We start from the raw sequence: 21,761 nt of genomic DNA, 5'->3' as shown, positions 1-21,761 counted from the left end.
AGGTCAGTTTACAGGGCTCACCACGGGGAGGTCGACAACATGAGCCCCTTGTAACTAAAGACAGATACAAAAAGCTGGAGCAACTCAGCGGGACAGGCAGCATCTCTGGAGAGAAGGAATGGGTGACCCTTCTTCAGACTGTCTAATCTGAGATGTCCTCAGCTGCCCAGCCCTGCCCCTGCCCTTTGCCCTCTGCCCTCTGCCCTCTGCCCTCTGCCCTCTGCCCTCTGCCCTCTGCCCCTGCCCTTGCCCTTGCCCTTGCCCCTGCCCCTGCCCCTGCCCCTGCCGCTGCCCCTGCCCCTGCCCCAAACAGGTTCCCACTGAAGGCTAGCGGGCCCCACCAAGAAACCAAGAGCGGAAGGTGCCGCTTTAAAGCCGCCTGATAGGGCTGTGTGACGTCAATGGATCATGAATAATCAATGAGGCGCCGGCGACGCGGGGTGGCGCTGCGGTGACGTCATGGCGCAGGGTGGCCGGGTGATGACGTAGTGCCGCCCCTCCCCCTCAGTAGCGGCGGCGGCGGCGGCGCGAGCGGGAGGAGGGAGCATGGTGTTGCTGAAGGAGTTGTGAGTGAGGGGAGGGCGAGAGAGAGAGAGAGAGAGGCCCGGGGAGGAGAGGCAGGGAGAGAGCGGGAAGGTGGTGCTGCTGCTGCGGGGGACGGGCCAGGCCAGGCCAGGTGGACCCGCACCGCCAGAGAGTGTGGGCCCTGAAAGTGGGGCAGCGAGAGAGAGTGACGAGCCCGGGGCCGGGAGAGGAGGAGAGCGGGAGTGGGGGCTTGGGTTGGGGAATGAGGGCCCTGCTGGGGGAGAGGGGGAGGATGATGGGGGGGGGGGGGGGGGAGAGAAGATCTGGGGAGGGGTGAGAGTGGGCTCAAGGACAGGGAGAAGGGCAGAGACCCACCCGGACCACTCATTTCTCCCTGCTCCTATATTTCCCCCCCCATCTCCTGGACCTTCCCCTGCTCCCCGGACCCCCCCCCCCCTGCTCCCCGGACCCCTCCCCCCCTGCTCCCCGGACCCCTCCCCCCCTGCTCCCCGGACCCCTCCCCCCCTGCTCCCCGGACCCCCCCCGCTCCCCGGACCCCCCCCCCTGCTCCCCGGAACCCCCCCCCCCCTGCTCCCCGGACCCCTCCCCCCCTGCTCCCCGGACCCCTCCCCCCCTGCTCCCCGGACCCCTCCCCCCCTGCTCCCCGGACCCCCCCCCCCTGCTCCCCGGACCCCCCCCCCCTGCTCCCCGGACCCCCCCCTGCTCCCCGGACCCCCCCCGCTCCCCGGAACCCCCTCCCCGGACCCCCCCTCGCTCCCCATCACACGGTCCAATTTCCCCCTTTCCCCACCAATGTCCCGATCCCACCCCACCCCCGTCTCTTGGATTGCCTCCCCTCCCCCCCCCCACCCACCCCCACCCCCACCCCCACCCCCACCCCCACCCCCACCCCCACCACCACCCCCACCCCCACCACAACTCGCCCTTCCCGTTGCACTGTGAATCTTGCCTCTCACTGTCAGGGGTGGGGTTTGAACTTGCTGCACCTGACCTATATCTTACACCTCACATTCTTTCCTCTCTCCTGCTGGCTCTTGCACACACACCCTGCCCCCCATACCGTCCTATTTTCCTTTCCCCGCAATCTCCGGTTCCAAAACCATGCCTGTCCCACGTTTCAGGAATTTGCTGTGTTATGAAGTTATAGAAGTCTTGGTCTGACGTTTTGACCTTTCCTTCTGTGTAATCCTTGCCCCTCCTCCCTGATTAGTCCATTTAGAATCAGTCAGGATTAATATTCCTTTCCATGTGCTGGCCTAGCCTCCCCTTCCCCCCAACCCCCCCCCCCCCCCCCACTCCAACCCCCCCCCCACTCTAACCCCCCCCCCCAACCCCTTCCGGTTCCCCCCCTTCCCCCCTGCAATATTCTGCAGATATTGAGTCATACTTTGCGATATTCACACAAAGATTATTTGTGTGCATGTGTGACCGGCTGTACCCTCTCACCCCAACCCTCGCGCTTCCTCCCTCCCAGGCTGGCTGGCGGTCTTTGAGAATAATTTTCACTTCCCATCGCTAATGTGCCCTTTAATGAATGTTCAATAACTTTCAGAAATGAATTGGATGAATGGAAAGAAAAAATGTTGTTGTTGGGTGATAACGCTAAACAAACTTCATGCAGAAACAAGGAACTGCAGATGTCTGTTAATATACAATAGGACACAAAGTGCTGGAGTAACACAGCGGGTCAGGCAGCATCCCTCAAGAATGTGGATATTTGACGTTCCGCTTCGAGATCTTCAGACTGAAGAAGGGCCACGACCCGAAGGGTCATCTATCCATGTTCTCCAGAGATGCTGCCTGACCTGCTGAAATACTCCAGCGCTTTGTGCCCTATTGTAAACAAACATATTGTGCAGTGAGGTAGCATTGACACTGCAGACTGAATGGTCTCATCCATTGCAATCACTCTGGTGTGGGGGATTATTCATCATGGATATGTTCTGGTGTTTTATACCGAGGCGGTTGTTGCTTGGGATCGGGGAGTTGTGTGTCCTTGGTAAATGGAGGCTGAATTGGTTTGACTTTGGCTTCTGCATTAAATCCAGCATTTTGTGGCTTGTGTAAGAGCAGGCTGTGCAGTAGATTTCCTCGTGAGTGGGCAGTTTTTCTCAACCTCATGCCAGCATTTCAAACATGTCAATGGGGAGAACAAAAAGCTCTGTGGAGTATCGGCTGAATCCTCTTGTCAAATATTTGTGCTCAGATTTCCCACCTGCACCGACCGATAGAGGTCCTGTCAAGGTTGTGATTCATTGATGTGATGCTGTGGGCAGGGGAAGGTCAGAAAAGAAAATAGTTTTGCCGGCATTCCGAGCTTCTGAATTTGCTTTAAAACATTTTAATTTAATTCTGTCTGTGGCAAGATGCTTTGGTTCCTCTTGAAAGCTCTCCAAGGATTAACTCATTGCTTCGAGCCACATGGCTGCATTATTCTGCAGATATTGAGTCATACTTTGCGATATTCACACAGAAGGATTATTTCCAAGAAGTCTCCCCGTTGCACCAGATATTTGGGGCTCACGTTTGTGTGTATCTGTGATGCATGTTGTCTTGGTAACGGGAAGCAGGACTTCGAACTGTAACATGGTGCATTGTTTCGTAGCGGCAATTATCCAACTTTGCCAAGGCTTTAATTTTCTCCTGCCTCAACCGTGGTCTCACTTACGCAGAGCAGTAATTGACCAATTGAGCTAAATGTTAGGGGGCTCGGAGATTGGACGTGGTCAGTGATTAAATCTGAAGATTAGTCTAAATCAGTTCCAACACTCCCCGGCCCACGATCCAGCCATGTTGTTCACAGAACAACCATGGTGAGACAGAGGGCGATACGGTATCTTTGTTTTGGGTAGCGACAGTCGTGTGTCAGTGTGGTGAGAGAGGGACAAGGCACAGAGGTCACAAGGTTTCCAGTGGGGGGGGGGGGGTGGGGGGGGGGGGGGGGGGGGAGGGGAGGGGAGAGAGTTGACAGTACATTGTACTTTGGGACCAGCTGGTTTCTGATCCCACACCACTGCACGTTTAATACTCACTGAGTTGCATTAAACCATGAGTCTGAAGAAGGGACCTGACCCGAAATGTCGTCCATTCCTTCTCTCCAGCCTGTCCCGCTGAGTTACGCCAGCATTTTGTGTCTACCTTGCATGAAACCATTCATGTTTTTTCCCTTTCCAAACTGCGATCTTGTCAGGCCTTTCAATGTCAGGTCTGTGCTCTCCAATGCACGCCCGATGTGTCTTCCTGCTACCATCACCGCGTCATTAGCTGTCATGTCTGCAATTCTCTGCCTAAACCTCATTCAGCCAAATTGCTTTCTCTTTTCAAAGTGCAAACATTTTTGCTGCTACTTTGTGGTGTCAGATTATCTTTGATTACATTCCTGTAGAAGAACATTGGGCTACTTTCATCAAAGGATTTGTGCTCCTCCTTCAATCTTGCACTCCGTATTAGTTAAGGAATGTTGTTGAGGGCAGGTTGGGGAAGTAGCCAAGGTTCTGAGTGAGGAGCAAGACTCTCCATAAATTCTAGTCTTTGAATCTTCAGCTATTACTGAACTGCCCAACTCTGTGGGCCCACAGTACTTTACAGTAGCCACCAATGCTGTCCTCCAAATGTTATCCAGCAATTGACATGCTTCAGCAGTTCCATACCCTACTGAGATGCAAGGTCAGATATGTTCCCTGCAAGTACATAGAAACATAGAAAATAGGTGCAGGAGTAGGCCATTCGGCCCTTCGAGCCTGCACCGCCATTCAATATGATCATGGCTGATCATCCAGCTCAGTAGCCTGTACCTGCCTTCTCTCCATACCCCCTGATCCCTTTAGCAAAAAGGGCCCCATCCAACTCCATCTTAAATATAGCCAATGAACTGGCCTCAACTACCTTCTGTGGCAGAGAATTCCACAGACTCACCACTCTCTGTGTGAAGAAATGTTTTCTCATCTCGGTCCTAAAAGACTTCCCCCTTATCCTTAAGCTGTGACCCCTGGTTCTGGACTCCCCCAACATAACAGGTATAACAGAGCTTTATTTGTCGTTCGGTACCGAAGTACCGAACGAAACTACATAGCAGTCATAGAAAAAAAAAAAGAAAAAAGAAAAAAAAAAAGAACACAAGACACATGACCCCAACACAAACGTCCATCACAGTGACTCCAAACACCCCCTCACTGTGATGGAGGCAACAAAACTTCCACTCTCTTCCCCACGCCCACGGACAGACAGCTCGTCCCCGACCGACCCGCACAGTCCCCGCACCGGGCGCTGAAACGTCTCGCGGCCGAACCGGGCGATGAAAGGCCCGCGACCAAGCCTTGCGCAGCTAAGTCCCGTGGTCGAGCCGCACCAGCGGTGAAAAGTCCCGCAGCCGAGTTGCACCGGGCGATGTTAAGCCCCGCAGCCGAGTTGCACCGGGCAATGTTAAGCCCCGTGGTCGAGCCGCACCAGCGATGAAAAGCCCCACAGCCGAGCTGCACCGGGCACTGTTAAGCCCCGCAGCCGAGCTGCACCGGGCACTGTTAAGTCCAGCGGCCAAGCCGCACCGGGATGTAAAGTCCAGCGGCCAAGCCGCACCGGGATGTAAAGTCCAGCGGCCGAGCCGCAGCGGGCGATGTTAGGCCCCGCAGCCGAGCCGCACCCCGCGCCGTGAGGAAGAGAAAAGTCTCCCCCCCCCACCACCACCCCCTCCCACACATACACAACCGAAAAAATATATATAAATATATATAAAAACCATCCCAACACCGACACACAACATCGGGAACAATCTTCCCGCATCTAGCCTCTCCAACCCCTTAAGAATTTTATATGTTTCTATAAGATCCCCCCTCAGTCTTCTAAATTCCAGCGAGTACAAGCCCAGTCTATCCAGTCTTTCCTCATATGAAAGTCCCGCCATCCCAGGGATCAGGGATCAATCTGGTGAACCTTCTCTGTACTCCCTCTAAGGCAAGAACGTCTTTCCTCAGGTTAGGAGACCAAAACTGCACACAATACTCCAGGTGCGGTCTCACCAAGGCCCTGTACAACTGCAGCAGAACCTCCCTGCTCCTAAACTCAAATCCTCTTGCTATGAATGCCAACATACCATTCGCTTTCTTCACTGCCTGCTGCACCTGCGTGCTTGCTTTCAATGACTGGTGCACCATGACACCCAGGTCACGTTGCATCTCCCCTTCTCCCAATCGGTCACCATTCAGGTAATACTCTGCTTTCCTGTTCTTGCCGCCAAAGTGGATAACCTCACATTTATCCACATTATATTGCATCTGCCGTGCATTTGCCCACTCGCCTAATCTATCCAAGTCACTCTGCAGCCTCCTAGCATCCTCCTCGCAGCTAACACTGCCACCCAGCTTTGTGTCATCCGCAAACTTAGAGATGTTGCATTCAATTCCCTCGTCCAAATCATTAATATACACTGTAAATAACTGGGGTCCCAGCACTGAGCCTTGCGGTACCCCACTAGTCACTGCCTGCCATTCCGAAAAGGACCCGTTTATTCCTACTCTTTGCTTCCTGTCCGCCAACCAATTTTCTATCCACCTCAACACTGAACCCTCAATACCGTGTACTTTAAGTTTGTACACCAATCTCCTATGTGGGACCTTGTCGAAGGCCTTCTGAAAGTCCAGATATAACACATCGACTGGTTCTCCCTTATCCACTCTACTAGTTACATCCTCGAAAAATTCTATAAGATTCGTCAGACATGATTTGCCTTTGGTAAATCCATGCTGACTTTGTCCGATGATTTCACCACTTTCCAAATGTGATGCTATCACATCTTTAATAACTGACTCTAGCATTTTCCCCACTACCGATGTTAGGCTAACTGGTCTATAATTCCCCGTTTTCTCACTCCCTCCCTTTTTAAAAAGTGGGGTTACATTAGCTACCCTCCAGTCCTCAGGAACTACTCCAGAATCTAAAGAGTTTTGAAAAATTATCACTAATGCATCCACTATTTCCGAGGCTACTTCCTTAAGCACTCTGGGATGCAGCCTATCTGGCCCTGGGGATTTATCTGCCTTTAATCCGTTTAATTTACCTAACACCACTTCCCGACTAACCTGGATTTCCCTCAGTTCCTCCATCTCATTAGACCCCCGGTCCCCCGCTATTTCCGGCAGACGGTTTATGTCTTCCTTAGTGAAGACAGAACCAAAGTATTTGTTCAATTGGTCTGCCATCTCCTTGTTCCCTATGATCAATTCACCTGTTTCCGACTGCAAGGGACCTACATTTGTCTTAACTAATCTTTTTCTCTTGACACTTCCCCGTGTCCACGTGCATATGGAGTGTGTGAGGTTGCAGCCCCTGTTCCAATATGTAAAGGGGCTGCTCCTTGCCTTCTGGCTCCACTCCACCATCCTTATCTTTAGACACCCTGTGTGTAGAGGAGAGGGTAGAACCGAAGATGTCCTGGTTGGGTTGCTCCTAGGCCTGGCCAAGCTGGCTATCTGTGAGTCACAGCGCAGTAGGGGTAGTTCAGTGAAGTACTCTGGGCCCACAGTTCAGTAAAGAAAAATGTTAGACTTCCCCAGCCAAGAGCCCCGCATCACACCACTCGGCATTGCAAGTTGAGAGATGTACTCAACTGGTACTGTTCCCAGTGTTAGTGACAAACTGTTCCTTTTCTTAGTGTTGCAGTGTTCAATAGAGACAGGCCTGTACTTGGCAGCTCTGTCCCCCTGAGTTACCCAACAACAGACCTGCACCCACCCTCCTGTACCCCAGTGTTACACAGCAATAGACCTGTCCCCACCAGTACTGTACCCCAGTGTTATACAGTGACAGACCTGTCCCCACCAGTACTGTACCCCAGTGTTATACAGTGATAGACCTGTCCCCACCAGTACTGTACCCCAGTGTTATACAGTGACAGACCTGTCCCCACCTGTACTGTACCCCAGTGTTATACAGTGATAGACCTGTCCCCACCAGTACTGTACCCCAGTGTTATACAGTGACAGACCTGTCCCCACCAGTACTGTACCCCAGTGTTATACAGTGATAGACCTGTCCCCACCAGTACTGTACCCCAGTGTTATACAGTGATAGACCTGTCCCTACCAGTACTTTACCCCAGAGTTATACAGTGGCCGACCCGTCCCCACCAGTCCCGTCCCCACCAGTAACATTATATAATAAATGGCGACCTTCTCTCCAAATCTGTCTACTGGGACCACTATGGCCAGAGAGGTTGGTGTAAGACCTTGGTAGTGGGAGGGAGAGGATCTGAGAATGATTTTGTTAGTGATACAGCATGGAAAAAGACCATTCGGCCCGCTGAGACCACGCTGACCATCGATCACCCGTTCACACCATTTACGTTATCCCACTTTCCTCATCCACACCCTACACACGCAAGTCAATTATATAGAGGCCTATTAACCTACAAACCACCACCATCTGATGATGTTGGAGGATACTCGCGCGATCACGCAGTTATATTGTGAGGGTTTATGTGAATGAGGACTGTAATATTTAACGATTTATTCACAAAATGCTGGAGTAACTCAGCGGGTCAGGCAGCATCTCGGGAGAGAAGGAATGGGTGACGTTTCGGGTCGAGACCCTTCTTCGACGAGAGTTTAGCAACATGCTCTCTCGCTGCTCCCCCTCTGTGATTTCTCCTATCGGTTTCTCTTCAAGGTATGTCCACTTTGAAGAAGTTCTCCTCCTCTCTTCGACGAGAGTTTAGCAACATGCTCTCTCGCCGCTCCCCCTCTGTGATTTCTCCTAGTCGCTCCACTGTAATATTTAACGTTCACCTCAACTTTCTGAAAGTGGGCACTTAAAAGGTGAAATGATTGAAAGATACAGAGTGGAAACAGGCCTTTCTGCCCACGCCGACCATTGAAGTCCTGGTTGGGTTGCTCCTAGGCCTGGCCAAGCTGGCGAACACGAGTTCCATGGAACACGAGTTCCATGTTATCCCACTTTCGCATCCACTCCTTACACAAGAGGGGCAATTTACAGACATCAATGAATGTACAAACCTGCACGTCTTTGTGATGTGGGAGAAAACCGGAGCACCCAGCCGAAACCCATGTGCAAACTCCACACAGACGACACCCGAGATCAGAATCGAACATGGGCCTCTGGCGTTGCGATGCAACGGCTCTACCAGCTGTGCCACCGTGTCAGCCCGAATCTGCAAATGAAATTGGCAGCATCAGCAAAAATGAGCACGAGCTTCCCATTTTACCCGCCCTCCATTAAACGGAAGTCCTGCTTCTCTCTCAGGGAGACGTAAAAGATTTCATGGCACTGGGTCAAAGAAAAGCAGGTCAGGTGACTGGCTAATATTCATTCCCCCATGGATAAACTGTTTGTATCCTATTGCTGTGTGTGGCATCTTGCTGAGTGAAAGTCTGCCATATTTCCTGCATCACAAGCGTGACTTCACTTCATCGGTTGTACTTTTGAACCACCCGAGGTGGTGTGGTGGAAGGCATGATGGCAACGTCATTCTCCAGTCATTCTATCTGGCTGCACCCTTTTATTTTTCTATAACTTGCCCTGCACTTTCCTTTCTGCTGGTGACAGGCATGGTGCAAAGCTCTTCAGGAACTGACAGCTGTTTGAGAAATAGATTGTCGCCACAAGTCATCTTCCTGTGTGAATGGCAGGGGTTTGATTTTTCTTTCTCTTTCTGGTTTCTTGATGACACCTGTTTGAATCCTGTGTTACCTCTTCTGTTCTTGCCTAAAGGCAGCACAGTGGTGCAACACAGCTGACTGACCCTAGCTTTGACAATGACTTTGGGTTGGCTATGTGGGTTCCCTCTGGGTGCGCTCCCGTTTCTCCCTTCGTATGTTGATTAGCGAGTGTAAATTATGTCCAGAGTAGGTGGATGGCAGGACAATAGGTTGAAGTTAATGGGCTAGTAAGTGGGGGACTGGGACTATGGGATTGCACTGAGAGCTGGCATAGACTCTGGAGCAAATGGCAGCTCCCTGCGTCATGCGATACAAGCTCTTCTGTACACTGATGCTAAGTTCTTCTCGATCACTTTAAGAGCCTGTCTTTCGGCGAGGATTGCTGGGGAAACAGCGTTTCTACCATGGTTTACAGGTTGAGTCATTCACAGAATCTATGGTGTGAAATTCTTGGCGTGCTGTTTTTTTTTCACCTTTTCTGAGAGTTAAATTGTGGGACACAACTTTGCAACGTGCTGGAAGACATCTGCTGCTGGCACTGATGGTAGTGAGCCCCAGGCTGCAGCTTCAGATTGTCCTCTGGACATCTGCTCTGACCCAGCCCTTGGGCGGAAGTGCCGTTCCAAAGAGAGCTGCCTTCCTGCAGACCCAATCCCTGCTTAAATCAAGGCCACAGAATCACCACTTGCTGAGTGTGCACTGCCGGTCTCTGATTCTCCCTCACCACTCCTTACCTGTCTGCCTGTGACAAGAACAATTGCAGTGAGTGCAGAGATTTAGAGGCGAGCCATTACAATAGTCAAACAGCATGGAAACAGGCCATTCGGCCCAACTCATCCATGCCAACCATGAATCTCGTCACATTTACCTGTGTTTGCCCCAGATCCCTCGAAACCTTTCCTATCCATGTAACTGTCCAAATGTCTTTTAAATGTTGTTATGATATCTGCCTCAACTATTTCCTCCGGCAGCTCGTTCTATATACTCACCACCCTCTGTGTGGTAAAGGTACCCCTCGGGTTCCCCTTAAATTATTCCCCTCTCACTTTAAATGTCTGTCCTGTAGCTCTTGATTCCCCTAATCTGGGGAAGAAAAGACTGTATTCACCTTATCTATGCCTCTCATGATTTTATACACATCTGTAAGATCATCATACAACATAGATCAGTAGAGCTGTGTAGGAAGGAACTGCAGATGCTGGTTTAAACCGAAGATAGGCACAAAAAGCTGGAGTAACTCAACGGGTCAGGCAGCATCTCTGGAGAGAAGGAATGGGTGACGCTTTGGGTTGAGAGCCTTCTTCAGACTAGTTAGGGAAAAGGGATAAGTAGATCAGTCGAGCACAGGACCAGAGCCCTCGGCTTACAATGTCTGTGCCAAACATAATGCCATTAAACATTCCACCCCTGCCTGCATGTGATCCATATCCATCCATTCCCTGCATATCCATGTGCCTGTCTAAAAGCCTCTCAAACACCACTATCGTATCTGCCTCCACCACCACCATTCTTCAGTGTAAAGGTTGTTATCTGAGTGGAAATTAGGGAGGGCAATGAGCAAGAATTCTCATTCATCTGATGAGAATCCCTTAAACAAATACTACATCATTTTTAAAAAACATCAGAATATTTCCATCATTCCAACCCTTTCATCCTTGCCTGATATGTGCCGGAGGGTCCAGAATGTCTACCAGTCCTGGAAGGTTTCCAGAGAGCCTATGTACTCTACAAGGCACCGGACACGTTGAACATAGGATAGTGCAGTACAAGACCAGGCCCTTCGGCCCACAGTGTCCATGCTGAGTCAAACTAATCCAAGTTAAACTAATCTCATCCTCCTGCACGTGATCCATAGTTCTTCATTCCCTACATATCCATGTGCCTATCTAAATACCTCCACTGCCACTCCTGGCAGTGTTCCAAGCACCCATTGGCCTCTATAAAAAAAACTTTCCCGCACATCCCCATTAAACGTTGCACCTCTCACCGTAAAGCTACACCCCCTATAGTCTTTGACGTTTCCACCCTGGGATGTTCTGTCTACTGTATCCAAGCCTCCCATCATTTTGTAAACTTCGATCAGGTCTCTCAACTTGAAGCATTCCAAAGCACAATCCAGGTTTGTCCAACCTCTCTGTGTGACGAATGCCACCTAATCCAAGCTAGTTGAGGGTGGCCAGTGACTGAGCATGAGTGGAGCCAGCCAGCCAGCCCGTTTCTGCCTTTAAAGGTTTAATTATACTTCTGAAATCTTGTAAAGTTCTTGGATGTGATCAACAGTGACGTGATGGTTGCCAAAGTTCGTCCTCCACATACCATGAATGGTCATCGCGCTGGGACTGGCTCCCGCTTGTTTGCTTTGACCCATTATTTATTCTTCATGTCTGCACAGCTCTCCAAAGACGCTGCGAGACGGTCCGCTTGTCACTGGGCCCAGACAAAGAGATGCCAGTAACAAGAAAAGACCTGTGTCTCCTCTTTAAAAAGGGCAAGTTTACAGGCAGTGGTGAGGATCTGGCAACAGTGTGTCTCAGTGGTCAGTTGACAAAATGAGTAGCAATGGTGTCTTGGGCTGAATGTCACCTATGTGTGTAGCTCTAATAAACACAAAGGGCGGCACGGTGGCTCAGCAGTAGATTTGCTGCCTTACTGCGCCAGAGACCCAGGTTTGAACCTCACTACAGGTGCTGTCTGTACGGAGTTTGTACGTTCTCCCCATGACCTGCGTAGGTTCTCTCTGGGTGCTCCGGTTTCGTTCCACACTCCAAAGACGTGCAGGTTTGTAGGTTAATTGACAGTGAAATTGTAAATTGCCTCTAGTGTGTGTAGGATAGTGTTAGTGTTCGGGGATCGCTGGTTGTCATGGACTCGGTGGGCTGAAGGGCCTGTTTCCGCTCTGTATCTCTAAACTAAACTGAACAAAAGTAGAAAATGTTGGAGAAACCTAACGCCGGAAAGGTGGCGACTCTTGTGTAACCTGCTATTCTTACACTTGTACTTGTAGATGTGCCTATCCAAAAGCCTTTTAAATGCTGCTGTGTGTATGCCTCCATCACCACCCCGGCCAGTGTGTTCCATGCACCAGTTTCTTTAAAAGGAATAATCTTGTCCCGCACATCTCCTCGAAATTTTGTCCTTCTCACTGTAAACTTGTGCCCTCTAAGCTTTGACATTTCCACCCTGGGAAAAAGGTTCTGGCTGCCTACCCTATCCAGGCCTCTTGTAAATTTATATCTTTAAGATATAATACCAGACATGTATACCAGTGGTGGTATGATTACATTGGGGAGACATCAAAATGCTAACATGGGAGGGATCTCGGAAGATCTTAACTCTAAAATAGATCTTAATCTCTAAATCAAAGTTGGAGAGTGGGCAGCAGGACGGTGGAAGGATCTGGAAGCAAGGATGAGAATGGGTGTGGAGTCATTCTGTCGATGCGGGCGATGTGTTGGTTGAATGGTACGGCGTGAATGAGGACGCGGGCAGCAGGGATGTGGACAGGCTTATGATTATAGATGGTGGAGCAATGGTAATGTGGTGGGGCTGCTTGCATACGTCCAGTGTAGGTGTAATGGGCATGGGTTAGGGTTGCATTGCTGGGTTAGCTGACGTGGGGTGACCTGGGCAGCATGGGAGGTGAAAGTGGGTTGTTTGATTCTGCTGAAGAAAGAATACCGAAGGTCATTGCAAGAAAAAGTACCTGGTTCAGACATTTCCCGGGGTGGAAATGGCAAATACTTGAAGCAGTAGCTTTACGGTAAGAGGGACAAAGTTTAAAGATAATGTGCGGGGCAAGTTTTATTTTCACAGAGAGATAAAAGCCTGGAGTGCACTTCTGAGCGTGGTAGTGGAAGCAGATATGATGGTGGTATTGCAGAGGCTTTTGGGTAGATACATGAATATGGAGGAAATGGATCGTGTGCAGGAAGAGAAGATTGGTTGAACTTGGCAGCATGTATACCACGGACATTGTGGGCTGAAGGGCCTGTTCCTTTGCTGGAGTTTTCTGGGTTTTATGTCCGAACTTTAGACAGTTGTTGCAGAGAGAGGCTGAGTCCGTGGCTGGGGGTTGACATGACTGGGGCCAGACTTTGGCAGATTTTATAGACAATAGGTGCAGGAGGAGGCCATTCGACCCTTTCTGATAATCAGATGGTTGAAATTTCAGCTCATCTAATACCAGCTCCCAGACAAAAGGCTGACAGTCTAGAGGCAGTGGAGGGATCAAGTGCAGCAGCAGATGGTTCCATTTGTGAAGGAAGCTTAAACGTGTTGCCCCAGCCCCTGGTGCATTTGACAGAACAATCAAACACAGAAAAGGACAGCACAGGAATGTGTAGGAAAATAACTGTAGATGCTGGTACAAATCGAAGGTGTCACAAAATGCTGGAGTAACTCAGCAGGTCAGGCAGCATCTTGGAGAGAAGGAATGGGTGTTGAGACCTTTCTTCAGACTGACCCACAATGTAGGTAACAAACATAAAGCCAAAATAGACCCACATGCTGGAGTAACCGAGGGGGTCAGACAGCATCTCTGGAGAAAAGGAATGGGTGACGTTTTGAGTCGAAACCCTTTTTCAGAAACCCTACTCCAGCATTTAGTGTCTATCTTTGGTGTAAACCAGCATCTGCAGTTCCTTCCCACACGCATCAGCCTGCCCAGATGATCCCATATCCCATTCATTCCCTGCATAACCATGAGTCTATCTAAAAGTCTCTTAAACACCACTTTCATATCTGCCACCACCACCACCCCAGGCAGCGTAATCCAGGCAGCCAACATCCCCTGTATAAATAAACTACATGCAGATCTACTGGTCACTTTCTCCCTCACATCTTAGAGCTCTGCCCTCTAGTCTTTCACATTTTGACCCTGGGATAAAGGTTCTAACTGTCTATCCTATCTATGCTTCTCTTGAGTTTATACACGTCAGGTTTGTAGGTTAATTAGCTCCTGTAAATATTCCCTAGTGAATGGCATGGAACTAGTGCACAGATGATTGCTGGTCGGTTCGGACTAGGTGGGCCAAAGGGCCTGTTTCCACGCTGTATCTCTAAACTAAAAATAAACATGGCACGACCCTGACTACGGGTGCTGTCAGTGTGGAGTCTGCACGTTCTCCTTGTGACTGTGGGTTTCCTCCGGGTGCTCCAGTTTTCTCTTCCATACCAAAGATGCGCGGGTTTGTAGATTAATGGAGTGTGTCTGGAGTAGGAAAAGTGGGGTAACGTAGGGCCTGTTTCCATGCTGTATCTCTAAACTAGATATACTAAAGAAGAAATGTAACCAGGATTCACAAGGCTGCTTCCTGGGTTCACAGATCTTTGAAATAAGGAGATATTGAGTAACCTAGTCAATTATTCCTTAGAGAATCGAAAGACTCCTTACTTGAAATGTTGCCTATATATTTCCTCTCCAGATGCTGCATGACCCACTGAGTTCCTCCTGCAATTTGCTCAAGATTCCAGCATGTGCAGTTCCTTGCGTCTCCATTTGTACTTTCAGTTTTGTGTAGGGCGTTCAGTGTTCATCACACAACACTGTACAGGAACATGCTTGAGGCCCTAGTCCAATGAAGGGTCTCGACCCAAAACGTCACCTGTTCCTTTTCTCCAGAGATTCTGCCCGACCCGCTGAGTTACCCCAGCACTTTGTGTCTGTGATTGTGAACATGGTTGAGCTGGAGAGGGTGTGGGCGGAGAGTTTGGAGTGGCCTGATTGAAACAAGCAAAATTCTGGGAGACTAAAGAGGGTGCGAAATCTTGGACTTCCCTTGGTTGAGAAGGCCATAACCAAGTGATCACTCTCTCAGGATAAGGGGTAGACTGTTCATTACCGAAATGGGAGTCTTTCAGAAGATGCGTGTTGAGAAGTCTCATCTCAAGTGGGCAGCTGAATGATATTTGAGTGGTTCGTCGAATCAAAGGATATGGGAATAGGCCAGAAAATGACGTTAAGTAGAAAATCAGCCATGATCTCGTTGAACAGAGAAGGCTTTAGGAGACAGATTCCTGATCCTATTTCTTAAGTAACTGTTCCACAAATCGTTCCAATCTGCTCAGTAGACTTTATTTTTGCCAGGGACAAAGGGATAGCAAAGCAATGTTGGTGAATGGAGACACAAGGAACTGCCGATGCTGGAATCTGTGCCCCCTCCTCCTCCCCCCACTCCGGGTTGCACCCATTTCTCTCACTATCTCACCCCTCCTGCCCCCACTCCCTGTCCCCTTCCTCCGATATTCCACTCTCTGCCTTTTAATTTCATGCTTCTCTCCTTAGCTGAGACCTGTTTGTCTCCTTTTCATGTCTAGCCTTTGCCCACTCATCTGCTGATCAAACCAACTCATCTGTATCCACCTATCAATTGTTAGGCTTTGCCCCACCCCTACATCTCTTCCAGCTTTCTCCCCCCCCCCCCGACCAAAATCATGGGAAAGAAGAGTCTCAACTCAAAATGTCGCCAATCCATGTCCTCCGCAGATGCTGCCTGACCCACTGAGTTACTCAGGCACTTTGGATGGAGTTAGCAGACAGATCTCATCGTCGAACATTCTAGCTTCTCCCCACAGCAGAATTCCCACCATTAGCAGTGTAATCATCCAACAGGCTTCTCTCACACGCTTTCTCTTATAATGATCATATTTTAACTGCATGTCCACGTCTCCCTGACCAGTTCCTCTAGCCCTGCAGACAGTGCGGTCATACACACTCATTGTGCACAAGAGGTTTTGCTCACATCCCCTTTTTGACGAGAGGTTTTGCTCACATCCCCAGTCTGAAGAAGGGTCTCGACCCGAAACGTCGCCCATTCCTTCTCTCCTGAGATGCTGCCTGACCTGCTGAGTTACTCCAGCATTTTGTGAATAAATACCCTTTTTTGACCTGATCTTTGTGCCTCTGATTTTGGACCCATCCTCCAGTGGGCGCAGCTTCACTGTCTCCTCTGTAAATCAGGGTTAACCTTGCACCCATCGCCCGTCGTCATCATCCGTTGCTGCGGAACAAGCCACCAGTGTCTCCACTTTAATGTCATTTCTGAGCTCGCACTTCTCTGGAGCTCTGAGTCGATCTGTCACACCACCTCCGAGGGACCATGGCAACTTTCCGAAGGCGTGATCAGTGGTGGGCCCAGTGATGTTGCAGCCTGACTGGAAGGCTGTGTCGGTGACTGTGCTTCCATTTTCCTCCACCATCCTCTCCCACTGAGCAGTGTGTTGTTATGTACACCAGGTTGCAATGAAATTCCTTTTTCATGTGAGGGAATGATCGATACAGCAATAAATACAGCAATGAAAAATCCAGCAGTGATCCTCGCTCGGCTCTGCCTCTGGTGTATAAACACTGGTGCTCGTCTTGGTATCAGTTGATATTGCTGTTGGTTTATTATTGTCACGTACACCATGGTAAAAAGCAAAGCATTTATTAGCTTGCTATCCAATTAAATCATACTATGATCATACGAAACATGAGAAGAATCGAGTCATAACAGGCAGTGTAAAAATAAAAATACCAGAGTGCAGAATATAATTTACTGTGTTATAGCATTACAGAGAAAATGTCTCTTGTCCACAATGAGGTGGGTTGGAAGATCAGGGCAAACTGTCCAGTACCTGATAACGCAGGAAGAAGGTGTTCCTGAGTCTGGTAGTATGTGCTTTTAAGCTTTGCATTTCAATGGTATTGGTGTCTCTCAGTGTGATTGTGTATGTGTGTATAGCGTCTCTTGTGTGGTTTCCTACTGATGTCCAAGTCCCTGAGATTTTATATTTCCATGGAGGTGCAATGCTTTAAAAACTGAGGTTTTATCTTTTTAAGTTTTGCTGATCTGTGGCTATTTTTCTTTCTATAATGTGCAACCTCTCAGTAGTGCACTTGATTTTCCTGCGTGCGTTTAGTTCAGTTGGCTGCTGGCCAAGTGTAAACTGCCTAAACTTGCTGAAATCAGCAGCAATATCCTGTTTTTCTTCTCGGCAGCCGAGGAGCATTGGCGTGAATTCCTCCCAAATGTTTTACTGGGGGTGGGGTACATCTGTGCCTGAGCCAATGCAGCTGAGGATGTCATGCTAACTTCCCAGATCTGCAATAGGAAGTGGCCGGGGCAGGAAACAGGGCAGTGGCTAGCAGCTGTGAGGAATGAGTAGTGGGAGCTTTAGAGATACAGCATGGAATCAGGCACTTCGGCCCACTGAGTCCATGCTGACCATATCTCACAGGTTAACACCAGATCTATGTTATCCAAATTTTACATCCACTCTCTGCACACTAGGGGCCAGTTAACAGATAAACCTGCATGTCTTTAGGATGTGGGAAGAAGTGTGAACACGGTTACAGGGAGAACGTGCAAACTCGCAGGCAGTACCTGAGGTCAGAATCGAACCTGGGTCTCTGGCGCTGTGAGGAAGCATCTCTACCAGCCGCTGGTTTTTAGAATGCAGTATCTCCTGCAGCACAAATGAAATGCCACAAATGCTGAAACTGAAATGAAAGCAGATGTTCGAGTTGGCAGGTTGGGCAGCACCTGACTTGCCAACCTGCCAAAGGCACAAATAGTGAAAGGCTTGGATAGAGTGGATGTGGAGAGGCTGTTTCCACTAGTGGGAGAGTCTAGGACTAGAAGTCATAGCCTCAGAATTAAAGGGCTTTCCTTTGGGAAAAAGATGAGAAGGAATTTCTTTAGTCAGAGGGTGGTGAATCTGTGGAATTCTTTGCCACAGAAGGCTGTGGAGGTCAAGTCAGTGGATATTTTTTAAGTAGCGATAGATTCTTGAATAGTACGGGTGTCGGGTTGTGGGGAGAAGGCAGGACAATGGGGTTAGGAGGGAGAGATAGACCAGCCGTGATTGAATGGCGGAGCAGACGATGGGCCGAATGGCCTAATTCTGCTCCTACCACTTATGACCTGTTGTGAGAGGAACAGAGCATTTTACATATGTGACCTTGAATCAGAACTGTTTTGAAAGGCTATTAACCTGAAGTAAGCATAGTGTTTCTACATGACATTGCCAAAGCGGGGGCAAAGGCAGGATTCTGCCTTCCTTTCTCCCTGCAGTGGAAATGGCATAGGTGTGAGGTGAGAGGGGGAAGTTTAATGTAGATGTGCAGCGTGAGTTTTTTTACACAGTGGGGGGCCTGGAACGCATTGCCAGGGTTGGTGGTGGAGGCATTGTAAGAGGCTTAAGGAAGTGCAGGGAGTATAGGGTTATGGCTCATATACAGGCAGATGAGATCAGTTTAACTTAATGTCATTGATGGACATAAAGTGCTGGAGTAACTCAGTGGGTCAGGCAGCATCTCTGGAGGAAAAGGTCAGGTGATGTTTTGTGTTGGGGCCCTGCTGACCCACTGTGTGTCTATCTTTGGTACAAACCAGCATCTGCACTTCCTTGTTTCTATAACTTAGCATCGTGTTCGGCACAAACATTGTGGGCAGAAGGCGCCGTTCCTGTACCGTCCTGTTCTATATTCAGTATGTAATGTTGAGGCTCTAAGGCACTGGTATAGCCGCATTTGGAATATTGTGGGCAATTTTGGGCACCATTTCTGAGGAAGGCTGTGCTGGCTCTGGAGAGGGTCCAGAGAAGGTTCACAAGAATGATCCCAGGAATGTGTAGGTTAACATATGATGAGTGTTTGTCGGCACTGGGCCTGTACTCGCTGGAGTTTAGAAGAATGAGGGGGGACTTCATTGAAACATGCAGAATAGTGAAAGGCTTAGATTGAGTGGATGTGGAGAGGATGTTTCCATTAGTGGGAGAGTCTAGGACTAGATGTCATAGCCTCAGAATTAAAGGACGTTCTTTTAGGAAGGAGATGAGGAGAAATTTCTTTATTCAGAGGCTGGTGAATCTGTGGAATTCTGCCACAGAAGGCTGTGGAGGCCAAGTGAGTGGATATTTTTAAGGCAGAAATAGATAGATTCTTGACTAGTAAGGTGTCAGAGGTTATGGGGAGAAGGCAGGAGAATGGGATTCGGAGGGACAGATAGATCAGCCATAATGAATTGCGGAGTAGACTTGATGGGCCGAATGGCCTAATTCTACTCCTATTCCTTAGGACTGTTGACCTTATTCTATGCTGCTTAAACCTTTCATTCAAACTGAATACACACTTACAATTTTTCCTTGCATCAGCAATTGCAGGACTCTTGTTCTGAACGTAACTGTGCTCTTTCATCTCCTTTCTGGTTGTCAGAGTTGTGCTGTTCTGCGTTGAGGGAATTGATATCTTCTCCAAGGAGCTTTGCCTCACAGGGGAAGGTGACATTTCCTCGCGAGCTGCAGAGGTATTGAATGTCGGCCCGGAGAGTTCTCCAATAGTAGGTTAGCCTTTGGCCACACTTTACTGAGTGTCACCTGACCCACTCGAAGCAGAGGTTAACTATACTCTGTATATTTATCGAAACCTCAATTTGTAACCAAGGAAGTAAAACATGCAATAAAGCAACAAAAAAAAACCCTCTCAAATGTTTAATTGTCACATGTGCTGACAATGGAAGATTGACATTCTTACTTGCATCAGCCTAATGGATCTGTAAACATGGTACACTCATATTATATATAATAAACAAACGCAGTAAATTAATAACCCCAATACCAGCGCAAAAAATCTGAAGTCCTTGGTGCAAACATAGACAGTCTACAGCTCATAGCTCATACCTCACAATGAGGTTATTGTTGTGTAGTGTTCAAGAGCCTAATGGTTTTTAGGGAGAAGCTGTTCTTGGACCTGGTGGTAGTGGTTTTCTGGTTTCTGAGCTGCCTTCCCGAAGGTGGTAGCAAAATGAGAGGGTGGCCAGGGCGATGTGGGTCTTCGGTACTGTCTGCCTTTTGCAGGCAGCGCCCTCTATAGATCCCTTGAATTTTGGGGAGGTTAGTGCCTGTGGATAGACACCGTACACCATTCTAATTTTCTTCAAGTCAAGTCAAGTTTATTTGTCACATACATATACAAGATGTGCAGTGAAATGAAAGTGGCAACGCCTGTGGATTGTGCTAAACTACAAAACATAATAGAGAAAAAAAAAATTTTAACACAAAAAATAAATTAATACAATAAATTAAATAGGTCCCTGGTGTTATGAGAGTTAACAATCCTGATGGACTGTGGGAAGAAACTCCGTCTCATCCTCTCTGTTTTCACAGCGTGACAGCGGAGGCGTTTGCCTGACCGTAGCAGCTGGAACAGTCTGTTGCTGGGGTGGTAGTGGTCCCCCATAATGTTGCTGGCTCTGGATCTGCAACACCTGATGTATAGATCCTGCAGGGGGGCGAGTGTAGTTCCCATAGTGCGTTCAGCCGAACGCACTACTCTCTGCAGGGCCTTCCTGTCCTGGGCAGAGCTGTTCCCAAACCAGATTGTGATGTTCCCGGACAAGATGCTTTCAACAGCCCCAGAGTAGAAGCACTGAAGGATCCTCAGAGAGACTCTAAATTTCCTCAACTGTCTGAGGTGGTAAAGGCGCTGCCTTTCCTTACTCACCAGTACGGCAATGTGTGTTGTCCAAGTCAGATCCTCGTTCCTGGGCATTCAAGTTACCAAGCAAGGCCGTGATGCAACCAGTCTCCATACTCTTTACTGTACACCTGTCTAAGTTCAGAAGAGTATTTGTCAGTGTACTGAATCTAGCTGCTCTGAAAGCTCCATCTTTATTGAAGGAACACATGGGGTGACTGCTTTCCACTGCAGCCCAACATAAGCAATGTAACAGCATCTCACCCTTCATTTAGTCAAACTACAGAGTCTGAGATGGTAAATTCAGCAGTTTGAGACAATGGCCTTTCTAATTCTGTTTTAAAGCCGTCAGCCCATTACTGTGTTTTGCTGGCTCTGCCTAAACTGTTGGATTTTCTTTCTTTTGGATTTCCACCAACTGCTGTTTTGTCTCTCTCAATTTGGGCACTTTTTCTCTTCTCTTCCTCTGCCCTCATTCTCCTGTGTACACCGACCGCCTCCAGACACTTTAGCTGCTGGTATCAACACCTCCACTGGCGGCAGCCATTTTCTCTGGGACTCCATCCTGTCTCGGACATTCCCTCTGCCCCATCCTCTCTCCGCATCCTGAATGTCTGCTTCCTCACTTCACCCTTTCTAATGAAAGGTCATCGCTTTGAGATGTTAACCTCTGTCTTCAAATAGAATCGGATTTAATGAACTTTTCCAAAAATTTTACAAAAATTTGTGACAAATGTATGACGTGTTTGAACTCCGGATATTTATTTACTTTTCCTCTTTTTTATAGTCGGATAGTCCTTCCAATCTCAGTGGATGAGGTGAGTGATCTGTTTCTGTCCAGGTTTGTTTCTCAGCAGAATTTATTTCCATAAAATGCTGTTGGTGTTAAATGCTATCTGAGAGTGTCGTTCTTTACGCCCGGTCTCCCACTGACCCTCCACTCACCTGACTCAGTGGCCCCCAGTCTGGCAAAAACTCTGTTTGAAATGTTTGCCCTCATTCGGATCTCTCAATTGCCTGGCCCTTCTCAATTCCACGTTCACTGTCCTGCCTCCAATCAAGGCTTAATGCTCCCTCTACATCTATCTGCC

General features: G+C 48.8%; 1 protein-coding gene across 1 annotated transcript in view; it reads left to right on the top strand.

Moving 5' to 3' along the window:
- Positions 1-490: 490 nt before the first annotated feature.
- The window catches only part of pitpnaa (phosphatidylinositol transfer protein, alpha a), a 60,095-nt gene continuing 38,824 nt past the window's right edge, over positions 491-21,761 (top strand). The window contains exons 1-2 of the mRNA XM_078421991.1: positions 491-566; positions 21,458-21,488. Of these exons, the coding sequence (XP_078278117.1) occupies positions 547-566; positions 21,458-21,488 (51 nt within the window). The 5' untranslated portion in view covers positions 491-546. The remainder of the gene's footprint in view (positions 567-21,457; positions 21,489-21,761) is intronic.

This window comes from Rhinoraja longicauda, chromosome 26, assembly GCF_053455715.1.
Source record: "Rhinoraja longicauda isolate Sanriku21f chromosome 26, sRhiLon1.1, whole genome shotgun sequence".
NCBI classification, from domain to species: Eukaryota; Metazoa; Chordata; class Chondrichthyes; order Rajiformes; family Arhynchobatidae; genus Rhinoraja; species Rhinoraja longicauda.
Note: the sequence above shows the minus strand (reverse complement) of the source record. Positions and strands in the feature narration are given on the sequence as shown.